This window comes from Panthera onca, chromosome B4 (assembly GCF_046562875.1).
Source record: "Panthera onca isolate mPanOnc1 chromosome B4, mPanOnc1 haplotype 2, whole genome shotgun sequence".
Lineage (NCBI taxonomy): Eukaryota > Metazoa > Chordata > Mammalia > Carnivora > Felidae > Panthera > Panthera onca.
Window position 1 is genome coordinate 20,884,513 of NC_138345.1, and position 22,861 is coordinate 20,907,373.

At 43.9% G+C, this 22,861-nt stretch overlaps 1 protein-coding gene across 3 annotated transcripts in view; it reads right to left on the minus strand.

Moving 5' to 3' along the window:
* Nucleotides 1-22,861, minus strand: part of PIP4K2A (phosphatidylinositol-5-phosphate 4-kinase type 2 alpha) — a 186,814-nt gene that overhangs the window by 75,839 nt on the left and 88,114 nt on the right. The window contains exon 1 of one of the 3 annotated variants that reach the window (XM_078450357.2): nt 1,143-1,373. The exons of the other annotated variants lie outside the window; for them this stretch is intronic. Coding sequence (XP_078306483.1) covers nt 1,143-1,151 — 9 coding nt within the window. The 5' untranslated portion in view covers nt 1,152-1,373. Of the gene's footprint in view, nt 1-1,142; nt 1,374-22,861 lie in introns of those variants that run through there. 3 annotated transcript variants of the gene reach the window in all.

Sequence of the window (22,861 nt, forward strand, 5' to 3'; positions counted from 1 at the left end):
TTCCAAAGTATTTCAGTAACTTAATCGGAAATCACTTTTAGCCTACTGTATACTATATTACTAGAATCTCCATGTCACGGTCCATGTACGAAACTGCCACTTAACAAAAACACTAGACTAATTTTAAATCATGCATTCTTTCCTACTCATGTCACTCAAGTCTCTTAAATAGAAAACAATTCTCAGTATATCTGTGAAAAATTTAAAAACGTGTATCTTTATATCAGCACTGGAATACCAAAGTTTGGAAACAGGAGAATCAGAACCGAAAACCAAGTCTGGTGAGGAGCACAATTAGAACAAAGCTGGATGACAAATCGGTTTTTCGGTATCTTGTGCAAACCAAAGAGTGTCCGTAAAAACAGGGCGTTTACAGGGTGGCAAAGGGCAAGGTGAGAAGCAATCACTTCACATCGCGTTCCCCAAGTTATACAGAAAAAAGCTGGAGGGAACATGATAATAAGATTCCTATCACAAGCTAGGTTCTGCGTGGTTACTGAAAAAGCGAAACCAGATTTGGAAGCAGGAACAACCAAATCCCTGCATTCGGACGCCTCAGGCTGTTGGGATCAGAACTGGCAACAGTATCTGCTTTAGAAAGAAAGCAAGAAGTGCCAGCCGTGAGTGTCTGCTCTGGGCTGAGCGCTGCACAAACACCGCGTTCACCCTCGCGGTGCCTACAGTCCAGAGGGGCACGCGCATCGACAGAAAAAGTGCACACGTGTAAAATTCAAACAATGACAAGTGTCGGGAGAGGGAAGGACATCAGGCTGGGAGCAAGCATGACAAAGCATAGACGGGGGCAGGAATGATGGAAGGAGCTAGACTTGAGCAGAAGGCAGGTGGGAGGGTTCCAGAAAGTAGGGTCACAGGTGCAAAGGCCCTGTGGCGGGAGGAGGGCACAGTTAACTAGAGAAATAAAAGGTTAACGTGTGAGGAAGGCAGAAATCAAGAGGGCACATGACAGGATGGGGCTGAACCGCACGCAGACAAGGGCTGTAAGAGGCTACTGTGGAACTCGAGGAGAGGCTAGAAGCCGGGCAAAGCGGGGAGGCAGCAGACACAAAGGAAGTAGATTCCGCTGACACTGAAATGGTAAAGACATGGACTTGAGTGAGTGGAAAGACCGCGATTCCATTTACCGAGAGCATTTTAGGAGGAGAGTTCAGTCTGGGACTTGTTAAATCTGATGTGCTCTTCAGATGTCTTAAATGTTGACGTCAAGGTGGGCAGGTGGCCACGCGGCCCTTAAGTTCCCAGGGGAGGCAGGGGCGGGAGATAAAAATACGCATTATCTGTATATGAGACAGGGGTTCTTCCTCGGGAGTAAAGGAAGGAAGCTGGAGAGCAGCGAGCGAGGGCAGGAGGGCCTAAAAGCAGCCTTGAATGCAGTCATCAATGGTTAACAGCATGGACAGGCGGATGAGCCTGCAAAGGAGAAAGGGAAGCGCGCTGTCACCTCGCGGTGGGAGTTGGGCTGGGGGGATCCAGGGCGGGCATGAAGGAAAGGGAGGTGGGGAGGTGGCTCCTCTACCAGGAGGGGGAAAAGGAGGGGGTCGTGTGGAACTGGCCGAGTCTGAGGGAAGACAGCAGTTCCCGTCCACTGGCAAACCTCCGCGGGAAGGAGGAGCCGTGGCCATTGACTGTGCGAGAGGCAGGCCGGGGCAGGGGGCGGGGGGCGTGGGAGGTGGATTCAGAGGCCTGGAGAGAACACCGAGAACTTGAAAGACGGGCCACAGAACGCGGGAGAAGGAGTCTGACGAGGGAAATGGGGCTGGGCTTCCGGGCAGAGCTGGGAGTCCATCTGTGGTCTGTGATGGTTAAGTTACAGGGAACCAAACGAACTCGTGGGGTGACATCCCGGGCAGAGCTCGGCCTCAGGGTGCGGGTGCAGAGGCGGAGGACGGCTGGGGTCCTTCAGGTTCAAGGTTTTGGTTAGTCGAGTGTGCATAAAGAGCAATGGAGTTCCAGGATAATCATTTGGACGTGGGAAGTCGGTACAAAATGCTCTCTGACCAGAGTTTTCCACGACGGTTGACGCGGGTCACGGGCAGCACGCACACACAGTGAAATACAAAGCAGCAGAGAAGAAATATTGGGGTCTAGAAAGTAAGTGCCACAGGCACTGAGAGCAGGTGCTGACAGCTCCTGGGAGGGAGGGAAGCTCGATGTGGCCCTAGCCGGACGAGGAGATGTGACTAGTGTTTCATTTAAATGTCTGGAAAATGCATACTTTTACTTCTTGCTACAAATCCCAGCTTCACAGATCAGAGCACGCCAGGATGTGGGGAATGTTGCACCTTCATTATTAGAGCAGAAAAGAGGTAAGAAATGAAACGTGATTACGCTCACTCCTTGGTTTACATATACCCAAAAGATGAGGAAATTAAAAGAGAATCTTAGAGATCCTAGCAAGTCTCTTGTTTTGCAGATTACAACGTATCCTGGTATATCTATCCCTTTATAATCGCGTAGCAGCCCGATTCTGGGTTATATCAGACGGCTACTCTACGAGCATTTTATCTTTCATTCACAATAGCTTCACGTTTCCTTTGGGTTTCTCTTTTCCCCAGAAGTTCTCTCCCCACGAACCATTCGGTCAGGTTATGAGTAGCTAGATTTCATGACCTGTGAACAAACGCTTCACAAACCCGAGGACCTACCATTTAAAAGCTTTTAATTAGTAAACAATGTTTTTTCAATAGTGTGCCCATGAGCCCCTATATTATCTTCTTCTATAAGCACATTTTGTTGCCACATGGGCTCACCCATACACAAAATTCATCGTTTTCATCAACATGTATTTAATTATAGGGCTGCCCAGTAACTGAAAGGCTATTTAACTTCCTGGATAATTTCTCCTTTAGTCTGACATCACACAAATCAAAATATATCCTTGTTTCTAGTTCACATTCTTGAGCTCATGGAGGTAATGACAATGAGCTGTTATCTTGAATAAGGTTAAGTTAATCCTGTTTGTTAATTTCTATGTTCCACACAGAGCTTTGGGTTGCTAATGCTCAGATTTCAGGACAAAATTCTTGGGTTTCAAAGCCTTCCGTGGGAGAAAACTTTACCAGTTTGGCATTCTATCTGCCCCAACCATTCCACGTGGCCCATCGCGAAACTGGTAACGAAGGTAGCAATGATTATCATCACCACTAGTTTACGTCTGCTATTATTCGTAGTTAACAAAGCATTTGCACATTTTTCTCTTTTCTAGACACTTACCTAGGGGACACAGATACATAGCTATAATTGACATACGCTATGTAATATCCATGAAAGGAAATAAAACAATTGTGTTAACTACGTTGAAGGAAGGAATGACACCCCCCCCCCCCCCCCGCATAAAATTAAGCATACATTATGAAATCCAAATACTTTTAACTTTATGGAGATAACAGTGGTTTTGGAGCTGACGAAAATTTTATTGGGTTAACTAAACAGTACATTGAAAGCACTAGCTATCTTATTAAGGCCACATTTAAAGTTCCTCGGATTGCAAATACTCAATAAACTCTCACAACAGAAATGCGCTCATACGTTATACTTGTGAAGTGCAGTAAAACCCTGGGTGGCGAGTCACGTGTTCTGCGAGTGTTCCGCAAGACGAGCAACCATTTCTAATCAATTTTAACTGGATAAGTGAACGATGTCTTGCAAGAGGAGTAGTTTGTGACATGACACCGAATGCCACGTGATCACAACTGAGCCAATGGCTCTTCTTTCTCTCTCTATCTCTCACACTGCGGGATTGTGGGTGATCGTCTCCCATGCTCCGATGCTCAGTCTCAGGCCGTGGTGTTTGGCAGAAATCAGTGATTTTTCAGAACGTCAGAAGGCGCCCACAAATGGCACTTGTGTGTTTTTTTTTGTCACTCCAAAGCACCTATGGACAGTCCTTCGCTTTTCATACAAGAGGAAGCTTAGGAATGCTTGGCTTCATTGTAGGTCAGGCTGCCTGCGGATATAGACCCTTTCCTCTGCCACCTTATTGCCAGTTACATTAAATACGGTATATTGCAAGTTTATTAGTACTGTAGTCAACATCTGTGTGAGCATATACAATGGCCCCCATGCAGAAGAAGATTCTATTGAGCCAATAGATGGTGGTGATTCCGTAAGCAACAGTGAAAGTCGTCCTACACAATAACTCTCTCTTGTCTCTCCCACACCAGCCACAACGATTTTCAAAGGGAAGTGTGGGTCAATTTGTTTGTTTTTCTTTATATTTTGTATTTTATTATCTCGTATTATATTACAGTATTGTAACCATTTTTATGTGAATATTTTTGGGTTGTGGAACGAATCATCCGAGTTTCCATTATTTCCTATGGGGAAATTTGCTTTGATATACAGGTGCTTTGGATTATAAGCATGTTTCCAGAACAAATTATGCTTGCAAAGGTTTTATTTGTACTTCATAGTTGTCCAACCACTTCGGCAAATATTTTTTCATTTTCTATGTGTACTGACAGTCATATTCATGGTCCTATAAAGCTCAATGGCATAAAAGTATTATAAATGCCCCCATGCGGCCAAGCTATAGGATGCGTCCCCCAGGGCCCTGGGAAGGGCCTCATTTCCATTTATGCCACACAGTCACCCCCAAAACAGACAGGTGTGGACAAGCTCTGCTTTTCCACTTGGCCATTGGGCGTCAATATAGACAATGCGGGGGTCTGACATAAGACATCAAATAGGGGTGCCTGGGTGGCTCAGTCGGTTCAGCATCTGACTCCTGATTTCGGCTCAGGTCAAGATCTCACAATTCGTGAGATTGAGCCCTGCATCGGGCTACGTGCTGACAGCACAGAGCCTGCTTTGGATTCTCTCTCTCTCTTTCCCTCTCTCTCTCCCCCTGCCCCTCCCCTGCTCATGCATGCTCTCTCTCAAAATAAATCAACAAACTTTAAAAAAAGACAACAAATAAAGAAGTTTTGTTGTCAGCTTCAACAAAAACCATAGAAACCAGGGCAAAGGGATGCAGAGAGGGTTAGTACCAAGGATTAGGACAAAGTGTCCACATATAAGTCAAGGGTGGGGGAGAGCAGAGAGAACATGTGTAGAGGGGAGTGGTGAAGGAAGAGGATGGGGAGAGCTTCGAGGTCGAGGCTCACCTTTGCCTCCCTCACTTTAATACCTGGTATTAACCTTGCTAATACTTAGGGGAAACCCACAAAGCATCACATTAAGCACTTCAGGTACAGTATCTTATCTGATCTATGCAACAGAGTGAAGTAGATACTATCGTTACCCCACTTTCCAGATAAAGAAACTGAGGGTTAGTGAGACGAGGTAAACTAACCCAGCCTGCTCAGGCAACTCACTTGAGTTACCTCAAATATAAAATTCAGACAGTGGGAATGGGCTGACCCTAAGATCCTTTGGAGCACCTGACTGCCTATGAGGTCAGACCCACAGCAACTTCCTAAGATGTCCACTGGGTGTAGGGCTTACTTAAGAAAAACGGTTCACCTGAAATTTAAGTCTTCCACTGTGTCCAAAATTTCTAAAAGATTCCTTATTTTTTTAAAAAGGGGAATAACTACATGCATATTGAGAATGAATTATTAAACGTATATTTAATTGAATATGCCCCACGGTCTGCTACAATTATATCAGCTACGGTTTCAGTACGTGCACCCTAAATTTGGAAAGACCTGTATCGCTGAAAAGCTATCTGACAATACTTGTCACTTCAAAAAAGGGAAAGTAAAAAAATTCCTCAAACCTCCCCAATTCACAACAAATTATAAACGGAAGGACACACAGTTGATTTCCAAAGCAATTACTTACTCAAGCACATTTGTTTAATAATCGGTTTTCACTCAGTCAAGAATACACACACAGAAAGACACCCCCGCCAAAGAACACCTCTCACGTGGAGATACAGAGATATTTAATCTGATTAGGATAGACAGTCATTAAAAATTATGCCATATTGAGATGGAATAGGGGGTAGCCGAATCTACAGGCATAGGTGGTGGGTGGGAGCTGTTTTCAGAGCAGTGCACCCATCTAGGATTGGGGCCAGATGGGATGCCAAGAGTGAGAATTCTCTCTTTTTTTTAAAGTCTACTTATTTGTTTTGAGAGAGACAGAGCGAGTAGGGGAGGGGTAGACAGAGAGGGAGAGAGAGAATCCCAAGCAGGCTCTGCACTGTCAGCACAGACGTGGGGCTTGCACTCACGAAACCGTGAGATCATGACTTGAGCTGAAATCAAGAGTCGGACGCTTGACAGACTGAGCCACCCAGGCACCCCACGAGTGAGAATTACCTTAAAAGGCCATTTCATATATCCCTCTTCAAAAAATCTCCAGGGACACCTGGGGGGCTCAGTTGGGTAAGCATCCGACTTCAGCTCAGGTCATGATCTCACGGTTTGTGGGTTCGAGCCCCGCGTCGGGCTCTGTGCTGACAGCTCAGAGCCTGGAGCCTCCTTCAGATTCTGTGTCTTCCTCTGTCTCTGCCCCTTCCCCTCTCTTGCTCGATCTCTCTCAAAAATAAATAAATATTTAAAAAAAAATTTTTTTTTAAATCTCAAGATACGTATTGAAGTGGGCTTTCTTAACCTCTCACACAACCTTCCGACCACCTAAATATGAGTACACATTTAAAAATACAATTTGGTAATAAAAATAAAGTAAGCTGCAGGGTGATAAACCTGAGTAAGACTCAAGATCAGTAAGGACCCAATGGGAAAAAGAACCTGATGCAGAGCTTGACATGACTGTTGTTTGGGATACTATTTTAACTTTAATTAATTTCTTAGGGAAATCGATTAATAAATATGTCAAATCAGATTCCCTAGACTTTACAAATTTCTCAATCGCTTCTGGTCTACAAAAGGATTCTGACTTCACAATTACAAAAGCGGTCCAAGTTCGCCATTAATGTCAAAAATGTCCTCTTCCCCTCCATATATCCCTTCACGACAGTATCTCAAAATAGATACTATCCACTTAGTGGACTCATCACACACACACACACACACACACACACACACACCCCCAATTCCTTTGTGACTCTCTGGTTAATAAGCATAGAAAGATCCTTCCCACCAAATAATTCACTTTCAACATTTCCGCCCTAGGGTTCATTGGCTTTTGGAAGTGAAGGAGTAGAAAACTAAAATTCCTACTTCCAGGAGGTAACAGTTGAAGGTGTTCACAGAGATACTGGAACAAATCACAGCTGGAACTTCTGATGCCTTCCGTTTCTCTTGGTTCCACAAACAGCAGGGCCATTTAAACGTGAATCAGAGCCTTCACCGGTTTCCCCCCCGAAGGTATACAAAATGACCTCAGGCGAGCTTCTAAGAAAACATTTTCTGCAGTGTGAAAGGTCATCGAGACTGTACTTCCCTCCCCAAGCTCTTCCCCAGGGCAGTCGGCGCTCTCCGCTTCTAGGGAGGGTGGGGATCTTGACAAGGAGCAGGGAAGAGGGACCCAGCTTTGAGAGTTGTAACAATAAACTTTAGCAGATTAGACAGGCTGTCTGGTTGACATACAATTGCCCCAATTAGGTGTTAATACCTATGTTGGGCCCCTTCCAAATGCCTGGGAGTTGGCTTCTAAAAACTTGTTACATTTATTAGTTTGTAAAATGGGGATCTCACCAGCAGTTTATATACCAAATATATATACCAAATATATATCAAATATATCCAATATATATACCAAATATATATCTTATTTTATGACTGAGATAGCAATCAGAATGTCCTTAGAATAAAAAAATATCATAAAGGCACCATTTTCCCTTTCTTTTACCGATTTTCTTAGTAAATTTGGGGGACGGGGATGGAGGGGAGATTGCCTAAGATTTTTTTTAATCTGATTTTTACTAATTTGTAATGTCTTATTTCCCATTAGAAAAATATCCAGTCACGGGGCACCTGGCTGGCTCAGTCAGTAGAGCGTGCAACTCTTGGTCTCGGGGTTATGAGTTTGAGCCCTGCTTGGGGGTGTAGAGATCCCTTAGAAATAAAATCTTAAAAAAAAAAAATACCCATTTACTTGAGCACCAGCTCTCAGTTGGAAATAATTTTATATAAATCTTGTAACAAATATAGCTTGGAATAATTAAGAATGTTAAAAACTGTCTCAATATGACTCAGGGATGTAGCCCTCGCTGGGAATGGTGTGGCTCTCATTATAACTCAGACTGCAAACGGAACAGGAATTGAAAAGTCCAGAGGGTTCAGAGGGGCAGGCAGAGCAAATTAGAGTCAATTACAGACGTAGGAAAAAAACAGGCAGCTGCAAATGTTTGCGAAGTGTATTTTTATTTGTCTTGAGGCAAGAGGTCAATTTTCCACAGCTGCTCCGTCACTATTCATTAAAAACTATTTTTTAAAAGTTAATATCTTTGTATTTGCAGAGAGGACAAAATAAAAAATGCAAGCGTATTTTAATTAAAGCCTGCTTTTGAAATGGGAGCTATCTTCAAACGTCTAGACAAATAAATGCTTTATGTGGATGAGCCCGATAAAACCGCTCCGATAGCAAAGCTGAGTAGAGACAAATCAAAGCACAAAGGTCTGTCACATCCCAACAGCTATAAACTCCAAAGCCCAAAGTAATACACTTACGGGCATTTTCTTCCTGTCGCACAAGGATCGTTAAGTCAATCTTTTGATAAACGGCTACTTGACTAAAATGAAAATGTCATCAGAAATATTTAAACTCTCGGTTAGAGTCTTAATTTATAACACAGGCACAACCATCTACCGTCTGTCAACTCGGTATCTGCGAGCTCAGACTTCTGACGGGTGTTCCTTGCCGGCTGGCCCGACGCCAGCCTCATCCAAAAGAATGAAGTCATGCTAAAATTTTACCTCTCGCGAACCACTGAATCCGACATGAAACTATTGAATGAAGGCCAACATTTTACAGGCTTTTTGCAGAAGGGGCACTGGCTTTAAAACCTGCAAGAAAAATGTTGCCAACGAAAACGAGACCCTGCAGTGGAAACGTGGTCTGTTCAAAAGGACCCGGGCTTGGAGTCAGGAGGTCTGTGATGCCACTCCCTCGCCACCTAACCTTGAGCCCATTGCTCCAGCTCTCGATCCCGTTTGCTGCTTTAAAACATGAGTTCGAGGAGGCAAGGGATTGCAAACGATGTGCTGTTTGGCCCAGAGAGGGATTTAGAAAATGCTTGAATTAATTACCAATTTGTTCTTTCAGGCTTGCGAAAATTTTACGTACCGATTTGGATTTCTGGCGTCTTTGAAAAAACAGCAAGGTCTGGCATCTTGCCTGGCATCATCTGGCGTGAGGACCAGCGGGGACGCACCCGCTGGCAGGGCACAGGTCCCACCGCACCCTATAGACATCACTAGATGACCTCACTCATTCTAGGGTTTCAGCCACCGCTGGGCTCTGATGTCTGCATGGGAGGCAGTCCCACAAATAAAAGTGAATTGCAAACCAGCTTTCCAGAGGGGGTTTCTTAATTCCTAGAGGAAACGGATGACCTCATGGAGTGTTTTACTTACACGGGTGCAGGCAGACAGGGACAAAGGTAGGAAGAGAAGCCCACAGCTCTGATAGGAATAATCAATGACACTGTATGATCTTGGTCCTTCACTGAAATGGGCACAAAGACATGGAAGGGATGCTAAACTGAACTTGTACACCTGCAGTTGCCAGTGACCATGTCTTCATCCCGTCTCCAGAAGGTCGCATGGTTGACAGCCAGGAAAGGTGGGATCAGAGACAAGAGCCATGTGGAGATGACATCATTTGAATTCCTGGACCCAGTGGTTCTTTTTTTTTTTTTTTTTTTTTAATGTTTGTTTTTGAGAGAGAGAGACAGAGTGTGAGCAGGAGGAGGGGCAGAGAGGGAAGGAGACACAGAATCTGAAGCTGCCTCCGGGCTCCAAGCTGTCAGCACAGAGCCCGATGTGGGGCTTGAACTTGCGAACCGTGAGATCCTGACCTGAGCCGAAGTCGGACGCTTAACCGACTGAGCCACCCAGGCGCCCCAGTTCAGTTTTTTTTTTTTTTTTTTAAAGGATTTCTTCAGGAAACTTCCTAGTTGGGAACCTATATTAAGATTACAGGAGGGAAGCACTGAATTCCTGATTCTGTCAGGAATGGACTTTTGTTTTTCTTTCCGTGAACAGAACAGAGGATCAGCTTGTTTTATTGCCACGACAAGAACAATATGAGGAAGGTTACCATCATGAAGTTTTTATAGCTTTCCTGGATCCCTGTTTTAAGTGACGAACTGACCATGCATTTTTATCGCCTTCCCTTCCAGAAACCCTGCTAAAATGATAATAAAGGAAGTCAGAGATGGAAAAAACAACCATGACAAAAGAAAACTGGACCGCAGACAACACTCGAGGAGAACATTTCAGCTAAGTTTTAAAAGACAGAAAATAGAGCACTGTTCACTGATGTGAGAGGAGAGAAAGCTGCCACCAGCCGCTCAGCTCGCGTGGATGCAGAGGGTCTGACGCCTGGAGTTCAGGAAGCAGAAAGCGTGTTGTCTGTTGCCAGCCACTGTTGCACCCTGGGGGAGACAGGGGATTGCGTCTTTAGAGACCTGTACCCAAGAGGCTTCAGAGTTGGGAACGCCGGGCACAGAGCAGGGTGAGCTGGGGCCCAGGACGAATGGAAATCTCCATTCTCACCATCGGGACCCCAGCCCCCACCCTCTGCTCTGCTGTGATCATGCTTGGCCACTCCCTGCGGGGACACTGGAGGCTCCCTCTCTGGAGAAAGCCCCCAGAGAAAACTCCACCAGTGGGCAAAGAGAGGAAGGCTAGACACGCCCTAAGCGTGTTCACCTGAGAGCCCCCCGGCCAACAAGCGTCGCCACCCCACATACCCAGAACTGGCCATCTGTTTCCTAGTCTCATTCCTAAATTTGAATGGATAGCAGTGAACCACCAGACACGTGAGGAAGGTCTCTAACACGAAAGAGGGACTGAAAGAAACCTCTTTTTCAGCGATATTTAACACCACGTAATACTAAGTTATCAAATTCAGCATTCTACTAAATACTCAAATGAGACACAGAAGGGTAAACACTATCACTTTAACCAAAAGCTGTGTTATTATGTTAACCAAAAAGAGGGGTGAGAGGGGGAAAAAGAAAAGGCGTAGGAGAGGTACAGCCTCATCTATCATGGCAGAAAGTCAACAGAAAATTCTACAATTGACAGATTCATAGACAGAGGATAAGCATATTACCTAGAAATATAGAAGTAAATACCAGGGTTAATTATCATTAGGTATACCTGTGTGCTAACATGGGAAGTTCTTTAAGAAATAGTTGTTAGTGCAAAATAAGCGAGATGTGTTTACTATGCTCCCATGCAGGTTTTTTTTTCATGTTTATTTTTGAGAGAGACTGCGTGCATTCGCAGGCACACACACAAGTGGCGGGGGAGGGGGTGGGCAGAGAGAGAGAGAGAGAGAGAGAGAGAGAGAGAGAGAGAATCCGAAGCAGGCTCCAGGCTCTGAGCTGTCGGCACAGAGCCCCGACTCGGGGCTCGAATCCACGAACTGCGAGATCATGACGTTGGGCACTCAACCGACTGAGCCACCCAGGCGCCCCGCTCCCATGCAGGCTTTTGAGAAAGGTTTTACATTCGTGTATTTTATATGAAACGTACGTTTATATGAAACGTATATGGAACATACAAGCTACAGGAAGCGGGTTTAGAGATACGGGGTGGGGGTGAAGTTTCTCACGTGTTATTTTCATAACAATGACGGAGGGAAAACCAAAGCACTCCTGTGGCTTCTAACCCAGGGGCATATCATAGAACTACAAGGCAATGTTCCCCAGCAAAGAGTGCACGCTCCTAGCAAAGATAAGGGAGAATTTCTATTTATTTTGTCAACGAAAACTAACTTTTGTAAGTGTATTTTACCTCCTCAGTCCACATGTCTGTCACATGTAGCTTCTGGAATTTGCTACATCACTCCATATATGCTGTAAGGGAGACAACTTGAAGAAAAATAGTAAGAACCCCTACTTGGAGGGGCCGGCAGTGGGTAGATCACAACTTCGTCCATGTCTCGTGTATTACAACGGATTGTAGTTTACACGTGCCCGGCTGAGTGCACTCACAGAATATACCATCTGGTTTTAACTAAGCTAAATTAACCCTCACAAAGCTGACACGTGCTGAAAAAGACGCCTGAAAAGAAGCGACCGAAGCTAATACTAAAAACACGAGCACCTGTTAACAAGAATATGGCAGGGCTAGCAGAAAACGGAGCTCCCGGGGGAATTTTCTCTGTTGGCCAAATTATGAGGTCAAGCGTTGATGATTTAAATGGATATGACAAGAATGGTTCAAAAACAACTGAAATTATTGAGAACACTACTTAAAATGTGGGCTCCCTTGCTTTCTGGTTAACTGATACAAATGCCCTTCCCCTAAGATATCTTGAGATATTAGCTGGTGATAGCATCATGCAACTGAAATTCGTAAGTCATTTAAAAACTAAGCACTCAAACTGAACACAGACATCTGTAGTTATTTTAATGTTTAACATCATGTAATACTAAACTACCAAATTTAGCACTCTTCGATATTTTACTAATTTAACGATTAGTGTACAGAAACTCACTTCTTTAAGATTTTTTTTTTTTTTTTTAATATTTTTTGAGAGAGAGAGCACGTGCACACAAGTGGGGCGGGCGGGCAGAGAGAAGACACAGAAGCCAAGGCAGGCTCCAGGCTCTGAGCTGTCAGCATAGAGACCGATATGGGGTTTGAACTCACCAACTGCAAGATCATGACCTGAACCAAAGTCAGAAGCTCAACTGACTGAGCCACCCAGGCACCCCAGGATGTTTTTTAATTTTTTTATTATTAATATTTATTTATTTTTGAGAGAGAGCAAGCACGAGTGGGGGAGGAGAGGGAGAGAGGGAGACCCAGAATCCGAAGCAGGCTCCAGGCCCTGAGCTGTCAGCACAGAGCCTGACGCGGGGCTCGAACCCACGAACTGCAAGATCATGACCTGAGCCGAAGTAGGATGCTCAACCGACTGGGCCGCCCAGGACCCCCCAAGAAGCTCCTGTCTAGGTCCCCTGACTAGCAGAATAGGCGCTACGTACGGCTTTTTGTTCCTCCCAAGGTAAAAATGGCCAACCGTGCTTGAAATCCAATATGGCACCACATTCAAATGCATTCATTCCTTTGTCAGCAAACGCTGTTAAGCACAGACATAGAAGATACTGGGCAATATGTGAAGACAAACTCCACAGCCTGGAAACTTCGCTTCACAGTTGCATCAAAGTGAAGATGGTTCTAACACGTGTCTGCTTCTGGAATTTGCTACATCACTCCATATACTCCCAGAACTACTGTGTAATGGTGGTTGAGAAGGAAGCAGAGCCCAAGCACTTTAAGAAGGGATATGAGTCACATGCTTTTCCTTTACAAAAAGCCAACCCTTCCGAACGTGTGGACCTCTGCAGGGATCAGAGGGGCCTGTGGCTGGTGTGCAACCTGTCAGCTCAGAAATAAGCACACTTTAGGGGCGCCTGGGTGGCTCAGTCGGTTAAGCGTCCGACTTCGGCTCAGGTCACGATCTCATGGTCCGTGGGTTCGAGCCCCGCGTCGGGCTCTGGGCTGATGGCTCAGAGCCTGGAGCCTGCTTCCGATTCTGTGTCTCCCTCTCTCTCTGCCCCTCCCCCGTTCGTGCTCTCTGTCTCAAAAATAAATTTAAAAAAAAAAAAAAAAGAAAGAAAGAAAGAAAGAAGCACACTTTAAGCATCCTTTCAAAGTAAAGGTGAGGCTCAGCGTTGAGAAAATAACTGCTTTTCAAGAGACACGCATGCTCTGGAAAGAGAAGATTCTAAACACGGACTTTTGGAAACGTGTCCACTGTTTTGTGACCTTGGTGCCAAAAACAATGTGACTGTGTCACCTATGAAAACTCTTGCATTAGCACGCTTAGAAACTTGGAAGTTGGCTATTCTAGCCTATCAGAAATCTCGCCAGGGAGTTTCGCGTTGCTTTGTCCAAAATTCAAAAACAGCGTACCTCTCGATAACTTTGGGAGATTTCAGGGAGAAGGAAATTTAACATCCCGAAGTCAACGAAAACCTGTGTCAGGTCGACTAAAGCTGGTAGGCCGCGTGGAGACAAGGGATGTGGGGGTTTAGTCCAAATGGCCAGTGATATGCACCTTCTACTGGGGTTTAGACGTCTTTGTGGGCACAAGTTTTCAGCCATGAAAGCCGTTAAGACCAAGAATCAAAATATACAGCAAGAACCTTAGAGGTAGGCTTGAGGGAGATCCGCGTTAAAACAAAATGTTCAAAATACGCAAATGAATTATCCTGCTCACTCAAAAAGTAATCATTCTTAATGAGGGCAAAAGATTTTTTTATGGTGTTAAAAAGGTTTCTAAATATTTAATCTTACTTTTTTTTGGCTTTGAGATATGCTGTAAAATCTGTACATGGGCTTGTTAATATTCATGTAGGAAACTGATGCGTAAATAAATCCACAGGGTAGCATGCTTACATCTGACACATACGATGTGTGATCAAAAATGTCTGGAATTTATTGTTCTATGGGAGATTTTTCAATACACGCGCCTTTACCCCTCTTAAAGCCCGGTGGTTGTTTGGCTGCGTGTTTAGGAGAGTAAAAAGTTGCCAGGTATTTTAGACACGACCCTCTCCTCCTTTGCAGGCCCCGAGGCCCCCCCAGCACGCTGAGAGCACTACTAAGAAACGTGATCCTGGCCGGAGGCAGGCACACTACATAGCATTCACACTTAACCACAGCAACATCACATTCTGAAAACTGTCAAAAAAACACTTTCACATTTACCCGATCTTTCCATCATAACAATGAGGCAGGATTATTCTCGCTGCACAAATGAGAAATAAAGTTTAAGGCCTCAGCAAGGAGGGTAAATTCAAAAAAAGTTAGACTCCTTTCTGCTAAGCCCCGACGCCTGTGCTGACCTCACACGCACTGGACCCTACACCCCGGAGTCCTGAACGGGGTGCCCCATGGGAAGATATGGCAGAGATGTGGCCCAGGATTTTATGAGAAAATAGGAGTCCAGCTGAATCCCCTTCCTGGGGCTTGTGAGAGGATGCTTCCAGGAATCGCGGGGAGGAGTTAGCAATGTGAGAAGTTTGTGAAACTTGGTAAGTTTGGGATATAGATTTGTATCAAATGATTGTATGAAATTAACCACATTTGGTATCTAAATCTCAATCTTCTCGGTTCATGTCTCCTCCCCACCATTTCGAAAATACATTCCGTTCCAAACCTTGAGAAGAGCTTGCTTCTAAGCTCAGAGCTTTTGCATCCGATGTGCTGAATTAGTCATGTTTTCCTGGTGAGTTACATTCTTTAGCCTAAAAGGCTATTTCAAGCATGTGCAAATGCGTTTTTCTAAAAAATGAAAGCCAACGAGCAACGCAAGTTTTGTCTAAAAAAGCATTAATTGTTTAGCACACAATAGTCTAAAGCTATTTTATTCGGAACAAGAGGATATTTTTTCGAAGACATACCAGACCACATTTCTTACATAATTTTCTTTTGTCACCGCAAATGTTTCTGAAGATGGAGGATACGCTCGCCTAAGTTTCAGTGGAGGGTTTGTAGCGTATCTTTGCTTCTACTAGGCTGAACTGCAGAGAGCCACTGCTTTCCAACAGAGATACAAGTTTACTTTATATTCTGATGTAAAGCAGAGGGCTGTGTGTGGTTTAAAAAATAATCATTAGCTCAGCTAATTTCTTTCTCGCGGCTGGAAACAGAGCATTTTTAACCCTCTACTTCGATTCCTATATATTCACAAATACATGCACTGAACTTTTTTTTTTTTTACAAATATAAAAATAACAAGTCCTTTTAACCTGGTTTAAAAAAAAAAAAAACTGTCACCATTTCATAACGCATTAATTTTCCAAAACATGTCATACCAATTAATGTGTATCTCCTATCCACAAGTACTCCTAATTCACAAACTGTCAGAAGAACAAAAAAGCTGCTGTTTGTTTTCATTATTTTAGGAAAAAAGAGCACTTGCCATCACATGGGTTTTGCAGAAATAATTCCATTCTCCTCTTCCCGACCTCCTCCCACTACGCTTTATGTATTCTACCGACTATAAAAATAGATAAGCAAAAAAGACCCCAGAGAATTAGATGACAGAGCATCTTAATTCCTAATTAGATCAACTGACATTAATTTCTCATTCTCCATATGCCATGAACATGAATTAAGGATGCAACACACCAGATTGAATCCAGGAGGTTCTTACTGGATTTTAAACCTGGAAACTTCTAAAAGGTTGGACAGGGGACTGACGGGACCCTTAGCTGTTACAAAAGACTCTTTTTTTTTTTTTTTTTTCTTTCGCCATTATATTCCAATAATCTTTTTTCTGAATCATTGGAGGCTAATGGTTTTCATCAACAAAGAACCCACGTGGGCACTGAAGCTATGAACTGCCCAACATGACAAATAATTCCTGGGAACAACACAGCACTGCCCTAAGTGGTCTCTCCAAGGTAAGGGAAAGGAATTAGAATGCAGATCTTAGTATGAGGTAGATAAATGATGGAGATCTTAAACAGTGCATTCACTTCCCAAGTATTTTCTCATGAATGTCTTTTTTTTTTTTTAATTTTTTTTTTATAATGTTTATTTATTTTTGAGACAGAGAGACAGAGCATGAATGGTGGAGGGTCAGAGAGAGGGAGACACAGAATCCGAAACAGGTCCAGGCTCTGAGCTGTCAGCACAGAGCCCGACGCGGGGCTCGAACTCATGGACGGCAAGATCATGACCTGAGCCGAAATCGGCCGCTCAACTGACTGAGCCACCCAGGCGCCCCGTGAATGTCTTTTTTACATTAACTCTAAGAGTCAACTTTTGCATTCAGATGTATTGTCCTCTGCTTGCCTTTTGAATACCCGATTTGAACACAATTTAAAGTTGATTCATTTGCAGTTAGAAGGCATACTCAAGAAAGAGAACTGTGATTGAGATGACCTCAAATTCATGTTTTGTCAACTCTGAGTTAGGTTAATTCCTGGTCATTTTTCTTCCTCTCAACCTGAATATTCAAGGTAAAAAAAAAAAAAAAAAAATCCAGGGAATGCTGTCTGAAGTTCCATGGGAATAATTTTTTTCAATCTTCGCAGAGGAAACTCAAAATTTGTTTGTCAATTAGGTTTTTTTTTTTCCTCTTGGTATTTTCCCCCTCCTGTCACATGCTACCCCATGTACCTCAGCAAAGGCCAAAGGACTTGAGTTTGCCCGTGTCCCTGCTCACGGCTTCGCTGCCTAATAGAAATGTGCAGGGATGTCGCGCGAGAAGCACTTAGATGTTTGAAAGTGAGGAACGAGAGCTTTCCGGATGCTCACGAACACAAACACAACTTTGTGCGGGCACAGCATAAACAGGAAGGCACCCAAAATACCTCCCACACTGCTTGCTCCTGCTCATTAAGGGTGTGACGTTTAAGTAGGTGACATAAGCCTGCATTTGTTAAGCCAAAATCTAATGTTAACAAAAACCAGAGGGGCGCCTGGCTCAGTCGGTTAAGCGTCCGACTCTTGACTTCGGCTCAGGGCATCATCTCCTGGTTCATGAGTTCAAGCCCCGTGGAGGGCTCTTCACTGCCAGGGCGAAGCCTGCTTAGGATTCTCTCTCTCCCTCTCTCTCTCTGCCCCTCCCCTGCTCATTCTCTCCCCCCCCCTCCCCCCGTCTCTTTCCCCTCCCTAAAAATAAATACACTTAAAAAAAAAAAAAAAAGAAAAATAAGGAAAGTCACTAAAGATCTTGCTATGATACATGACAAATTATGCTTTTGGTAGATGTCATCTACTGTTACAAGAGCTTTGCCCATGTGCGAAGCGTTTTATTGTTGAACTTAAGAATCCCCACATGATATTCAGGGATAGCAATTATTTGAGGACCTTACTGATTCCTTATCTAAAGACAATCTAGGGGCGCTTGGGTGGCTCAGTTGGCTAAGCATCTGGCTTTGGACCAGGTCACGATCTCATGGCTCTTGAGTTTGAGCCCCACATCCAGCTCTCTGCTGTCAGCACAGAGCCCGCTTTGGGTCCTCTGTCCCTCCCTCCCTCTCTCTCTCTCTCTTTGTCTCTGCCCCTTTCCCACTCACGTGCTTTCTCTCTCTCTCTCTCTCTCTCTCTCAAAAATAATAAATTAAAAGTAAATAAATAAAGACAATCTAAGGAGAAGGAGAATGAAAACATTTGCTGTACCAGCAGGTAAAACAAAATTTCTTAAATTAAGAGGAAAGTTGGCCTATGGTCATCTTTTTCCCTACTAGATTATAAGAACTTTAATGATTTTATTCATCATTGCTACATTCCCGTCCATCCCAGGGAACAACTACAAGAAACAGTTGTTGAACAACCTTTAAACTAAATCCTTCCTTCATTTCCTTCAAACGTGACTTTACTACTCTCTTTAGCAGAGACAAATCCTGATATTCGTATCGATCTCTCAAAAGACCAATGATCAAACTCCTATTTACCAAGTTGCCGAGGTTTGGACTGATAATATGCAACGAGACTTAAAGACTGTTTTACTGGCATAAAATAAATGAAATCAAATCATCTCCAAACACTAATTCTACCCGCCGAGCAACTCTTGAGGAAGATAATATTGGTCTGTATACATTTACCTGGCATCTTACACTCACAAAAATGCTATTATTTAAACCATCTTTACAGTATATGAACCTCTGTCATCATCCAACGGCCCAGAAATCACAGAAAAACGGTACCCAAAGTGCTTTCAAGTATCACCTACGATCTACTAAGGAAACAGCAATTCTTCACACTCAAAAAAACAAACAAAAAAAAATAAAAAACAAAACAACAAAAAACCAAACAAACAAAAAAAACCCAACCCAACACAATAAACAACTTTCACTCGCATTCAACTTGGTGGCAGGAGAACAGAAGAGAAAATTTATCGGAGCTCAGGTCAACAATGCTGGAGGATGTATTCAGTTTTAATACACAAGCATCTTTAAATTCACTACCTCTAAATGCACACTATGGAAAGCCTGGAAAATGAAAGAAAAAAGAAATCAGCTACTACAAGCATGCTTAAGACCTGACTTCCATGTGGTTACGTGTTTCTCTCCTTGCATTCCTGAAAAATGTGGATGCATAAGAGCTCCTTAGACCCATGGCTACTTTAACACAAGGGCAGTAATATCTCAACTGGCACAGTCAGCGAGAGGGAGATGACAATTTTTTATTTCAAGGACAGCAATCTACTGAGTTAACTATACAACAGGCTGTCCTTAAAAAAAAATTTTTTTTTTAATGTTTATTTTTGAGAGACAGAGAGAGTGAGAGAGAGAGAAAGTAGGGGAGGGGCAGAGACAGAGGGAGACACAGAATCCGAAGCAGGCTCCAGGCTCGGAGCTGTCGGCACAGAGCCCGACGTGGGGCTTGAACTCGAGAACCCTGAGATCGTGACCTGAGCCAAAGTTGGATGCTTAACCGACTGAGCCACCCAGGCGCCCCAATGTAGAATTTTTTTTTAAAGGGCAGCACAGGGGTGCCTGCTTTATAAGAGACCTGTAGAGATCCCTACGCCCAAGTGAGGACACACAAAAGAAGATGCCGGCTATGAACCAGGAAGAGGTCCCTCACCAAAATGTGACCATGGTGGTGTCTTGACCGTGAACTTGCCAGCTCCTAGAATCGTGAGACAGAAATTTCTCTCAGTTGTTCATAAGCTCCTCAGTCAGTGGTATTTTGACACAGCAGCCTGCAGGGCCTAAGAGAGATGTTCTCCCCCAAAAGTCTGACTCTTCAGTTGACTGGATCCCGTCTACGCACGATGCTCTGTACTTGGTAAGCAGGTTCCGCCTGACTAAAAAAGCTTGCCCAGTAGGGCAGGTTTCCAACCACAGACCACAGCAAGAACAGAGTATACAGGACAGACAGCCTTCTTGTTTGACAAAAAGCTGTTAATGATATCGTGCCATTTCCTGTACCCAATTTCTAATTTTAATGATGAGTTACGCTGCCCCCGATTATCACGAGAACGGTTTACTTATGTGAACCCTCTGATACAGAACGCTAAGACTGAGAGATACAGAACGCTAAGACTGAGAGTCCGCCCTGTTTATTATACATGGTGATGTTAAAAGCATTGTTTCAAATCAAAGCTACTTTGTAGATATTCAGAATCTGTCACATGTAACTACTTAGATATTACGATACAGAATTACTAATGACTATTAAAATGTAAGTGGGTAAAAAAGATCTTTGTAACACACGAAAAGGAGATGTGGCAGGGAAAGCGCCTTCCCCCCCGCCCCCCCCCCCCCACCCCGCACACGTGAGCCCACCAAGTCAAGAGCTGCTAAAACGGCCACATTTGTTCCCTTTCCAGCAATGATCTTAGTACTGTTTTTAGACATTTCTCATGTTTAGATGCTGATCAGCAAAGCATAAGAAGGAGCCAGAGAGGAAAACAAAGAACTCCTGTTCTTCAAGTCTTGGTTTTAGGAACCCCAACACCACCTGAAGCTCAGACAGGATGTGTAAATGGAAGGTCTGTGTCACCACCTTTAGCTCCGGCAATGTCCTCGGGCACCTTCCCGTGTTGTCCGTCCGGCTTCGGCCAGCAGACCCAGGTAGAGTTTGACTCACCAACGCTCTTATTATTTTTTTTCTACACGGGTAAATATGGATAGGGACAGTACGATGGTAACAGGTGAGGGATATAAGGCAAGAACTAAGGTGACAGCTTCTCATGGATCAGGACAAAAGGAAAAATAGTAGCTTTACAGGAGAGAAAGCTGATCCCTCTATAACCAAGAGATCAAAGTTACCACCGTCAGTAATGGGATAAATCGACATCATTTGTCTTCTGATATAATGCACCCACATGGACACACCGTCAATAATTGGCATCTGATCACTAGGAAACAAACCCTAATGGAGAGCTAGTCTACAAAATAACGAGACGGTACTCTTCATCGAAAGTGTGAATATCCAGAGAAACATATAAAGACGGAGAAACTGGTCCAGGTTAAAAGAGACTAAGGAGATATGAAAACCAAACACACGTGATCCGGACCAGAAAGGAAACAAAACTGGGACCACTAGGGAGATGTGAATGAGATCTACAGATTACATAGTAATATTGTATCAGTGCTAATTTTCTGAACTTGCTAACTGTACTGTTGGTTATATAGGATGTTAACATCTGGATGCAGGGCGTATGAGAATTCTTTGTACTGTTTTTAACAACATTGTTGCATGTGTGAAGTTATTTCAAAATAAAAAGTGAAAAAAGGTTGAAATTGTGTTTTTAGTACTGCAAATCTCTCCCTAATAATCTGTGCCCTGCTTACTAAAGTTAACCTGGTTTTACTTCAACGTGCAGTTGTCTTTTTCTAAGTGTATTTCTTTATTTTGAGAGAGAGCTGGAGAGAGAGAGAGCACGAGCAGGGCCGGGGCAGAGAGAGGAAGACAGAGAATCTCAAGGAGGCTCCACACTATCAGCACGGAGCCCGATACCGGGCTTTGAACCCAGGAACCTCAGGATCATGACCCGAGCCGAAATCAAGAGTCGGATGCTCAACTGAGCCACGCAGGTGCCCCCAATTTGCAGGTCTTAAACCACATATATATCTTCCATGTATTAACTGGAATATTTCTCTCATGTCCCATTGAAATAAACAGTATCACCTTACAACTGTCCTAGTCCATGAACAAGAAGCATGTACCTCAAGGGCAAGACACATGCACTTACATCAATAGCACCTAGCTCAGTGCCTGGCTCAGTGCTGAATGAATGAATGAATCCCTCAATTTCACTTTAAAATGGAAATTAGGGGAAGAAAGGCGAGGGGAGTAGGACATGAAATGGTGTTGACTCTGTTACATTATCAAATGGGATGAATAATTTCCAGTGAAGAGGGGAAAAAAAAAATAAGCCTTACTTCTAGAAAGTAGTTGAATTTTATTCTTTGCTGTGTATTCTTTGGTTTTCTGTTTGCATAGCACCTGTACATCCCCAACACTCAATATTTCTAAAAATTAACAACAACAACAACAACACATCCTCGAGGCTAACATTTATTTTGGGCTTACTACGTGTAAGGTATCTGATCATTGGTTTACGGTATTTCTTAAGTAATCATCTTAACAACCCCATGAAATGGACAGGACTCCCCTCCCCTTTACAGAGAAGCAAACAAGCTAAAAACGGCTAAGTGGCCAGCTCAAGGTCATAAAGACCTCTACGCAGTGCAGTCTGATTCTGCTCACCTGGTCGGTACCACTGCGGAACCCGGGCTCCCGGCCATGGCACTCAGAACTGCCTCTTGTCTTCTATACACATAAATAAATAAGAAGGATGTAAACTTTAAGGGATTAAAAAAAAAAAAACAAAAAACACCTGTTCAAGGAAAAATGCTTAAGGGGCAGACAGCAGCTAGACAGGAAAAACACAAATCCTCCATGTAAAATACCTTATCCACTTTCTTTAATGTATGCAACTTTCTGCCCTTTTTATTTTACCCAATCACCCACAGTAAAAGTGCCTCATGAAAAAAAAAAAAATCCCAGCTTTGCCTCATCTGCCGGTAAATAGAAGAAAACACTAATGTTCTCGCATTCAGCGCAGGCTGGGGCTTCTGGTGCTCCTCTGAGCCTGATGCAAAGGGTGCTGGGAGAAGGTGCTGGGGGCGGGGGGGGGGGGGGGGGGGGGGGGGGGGGAGGAGAGGGAGGGAGGAGGGCGACGGAAACAGGGGCTGAGAACCCAAAGAGGGAAGGCGTCAGAGACACCGTGGGTAAGGACTCCTCGAGGAGGCTGTTCACTCCTGGATGCCACA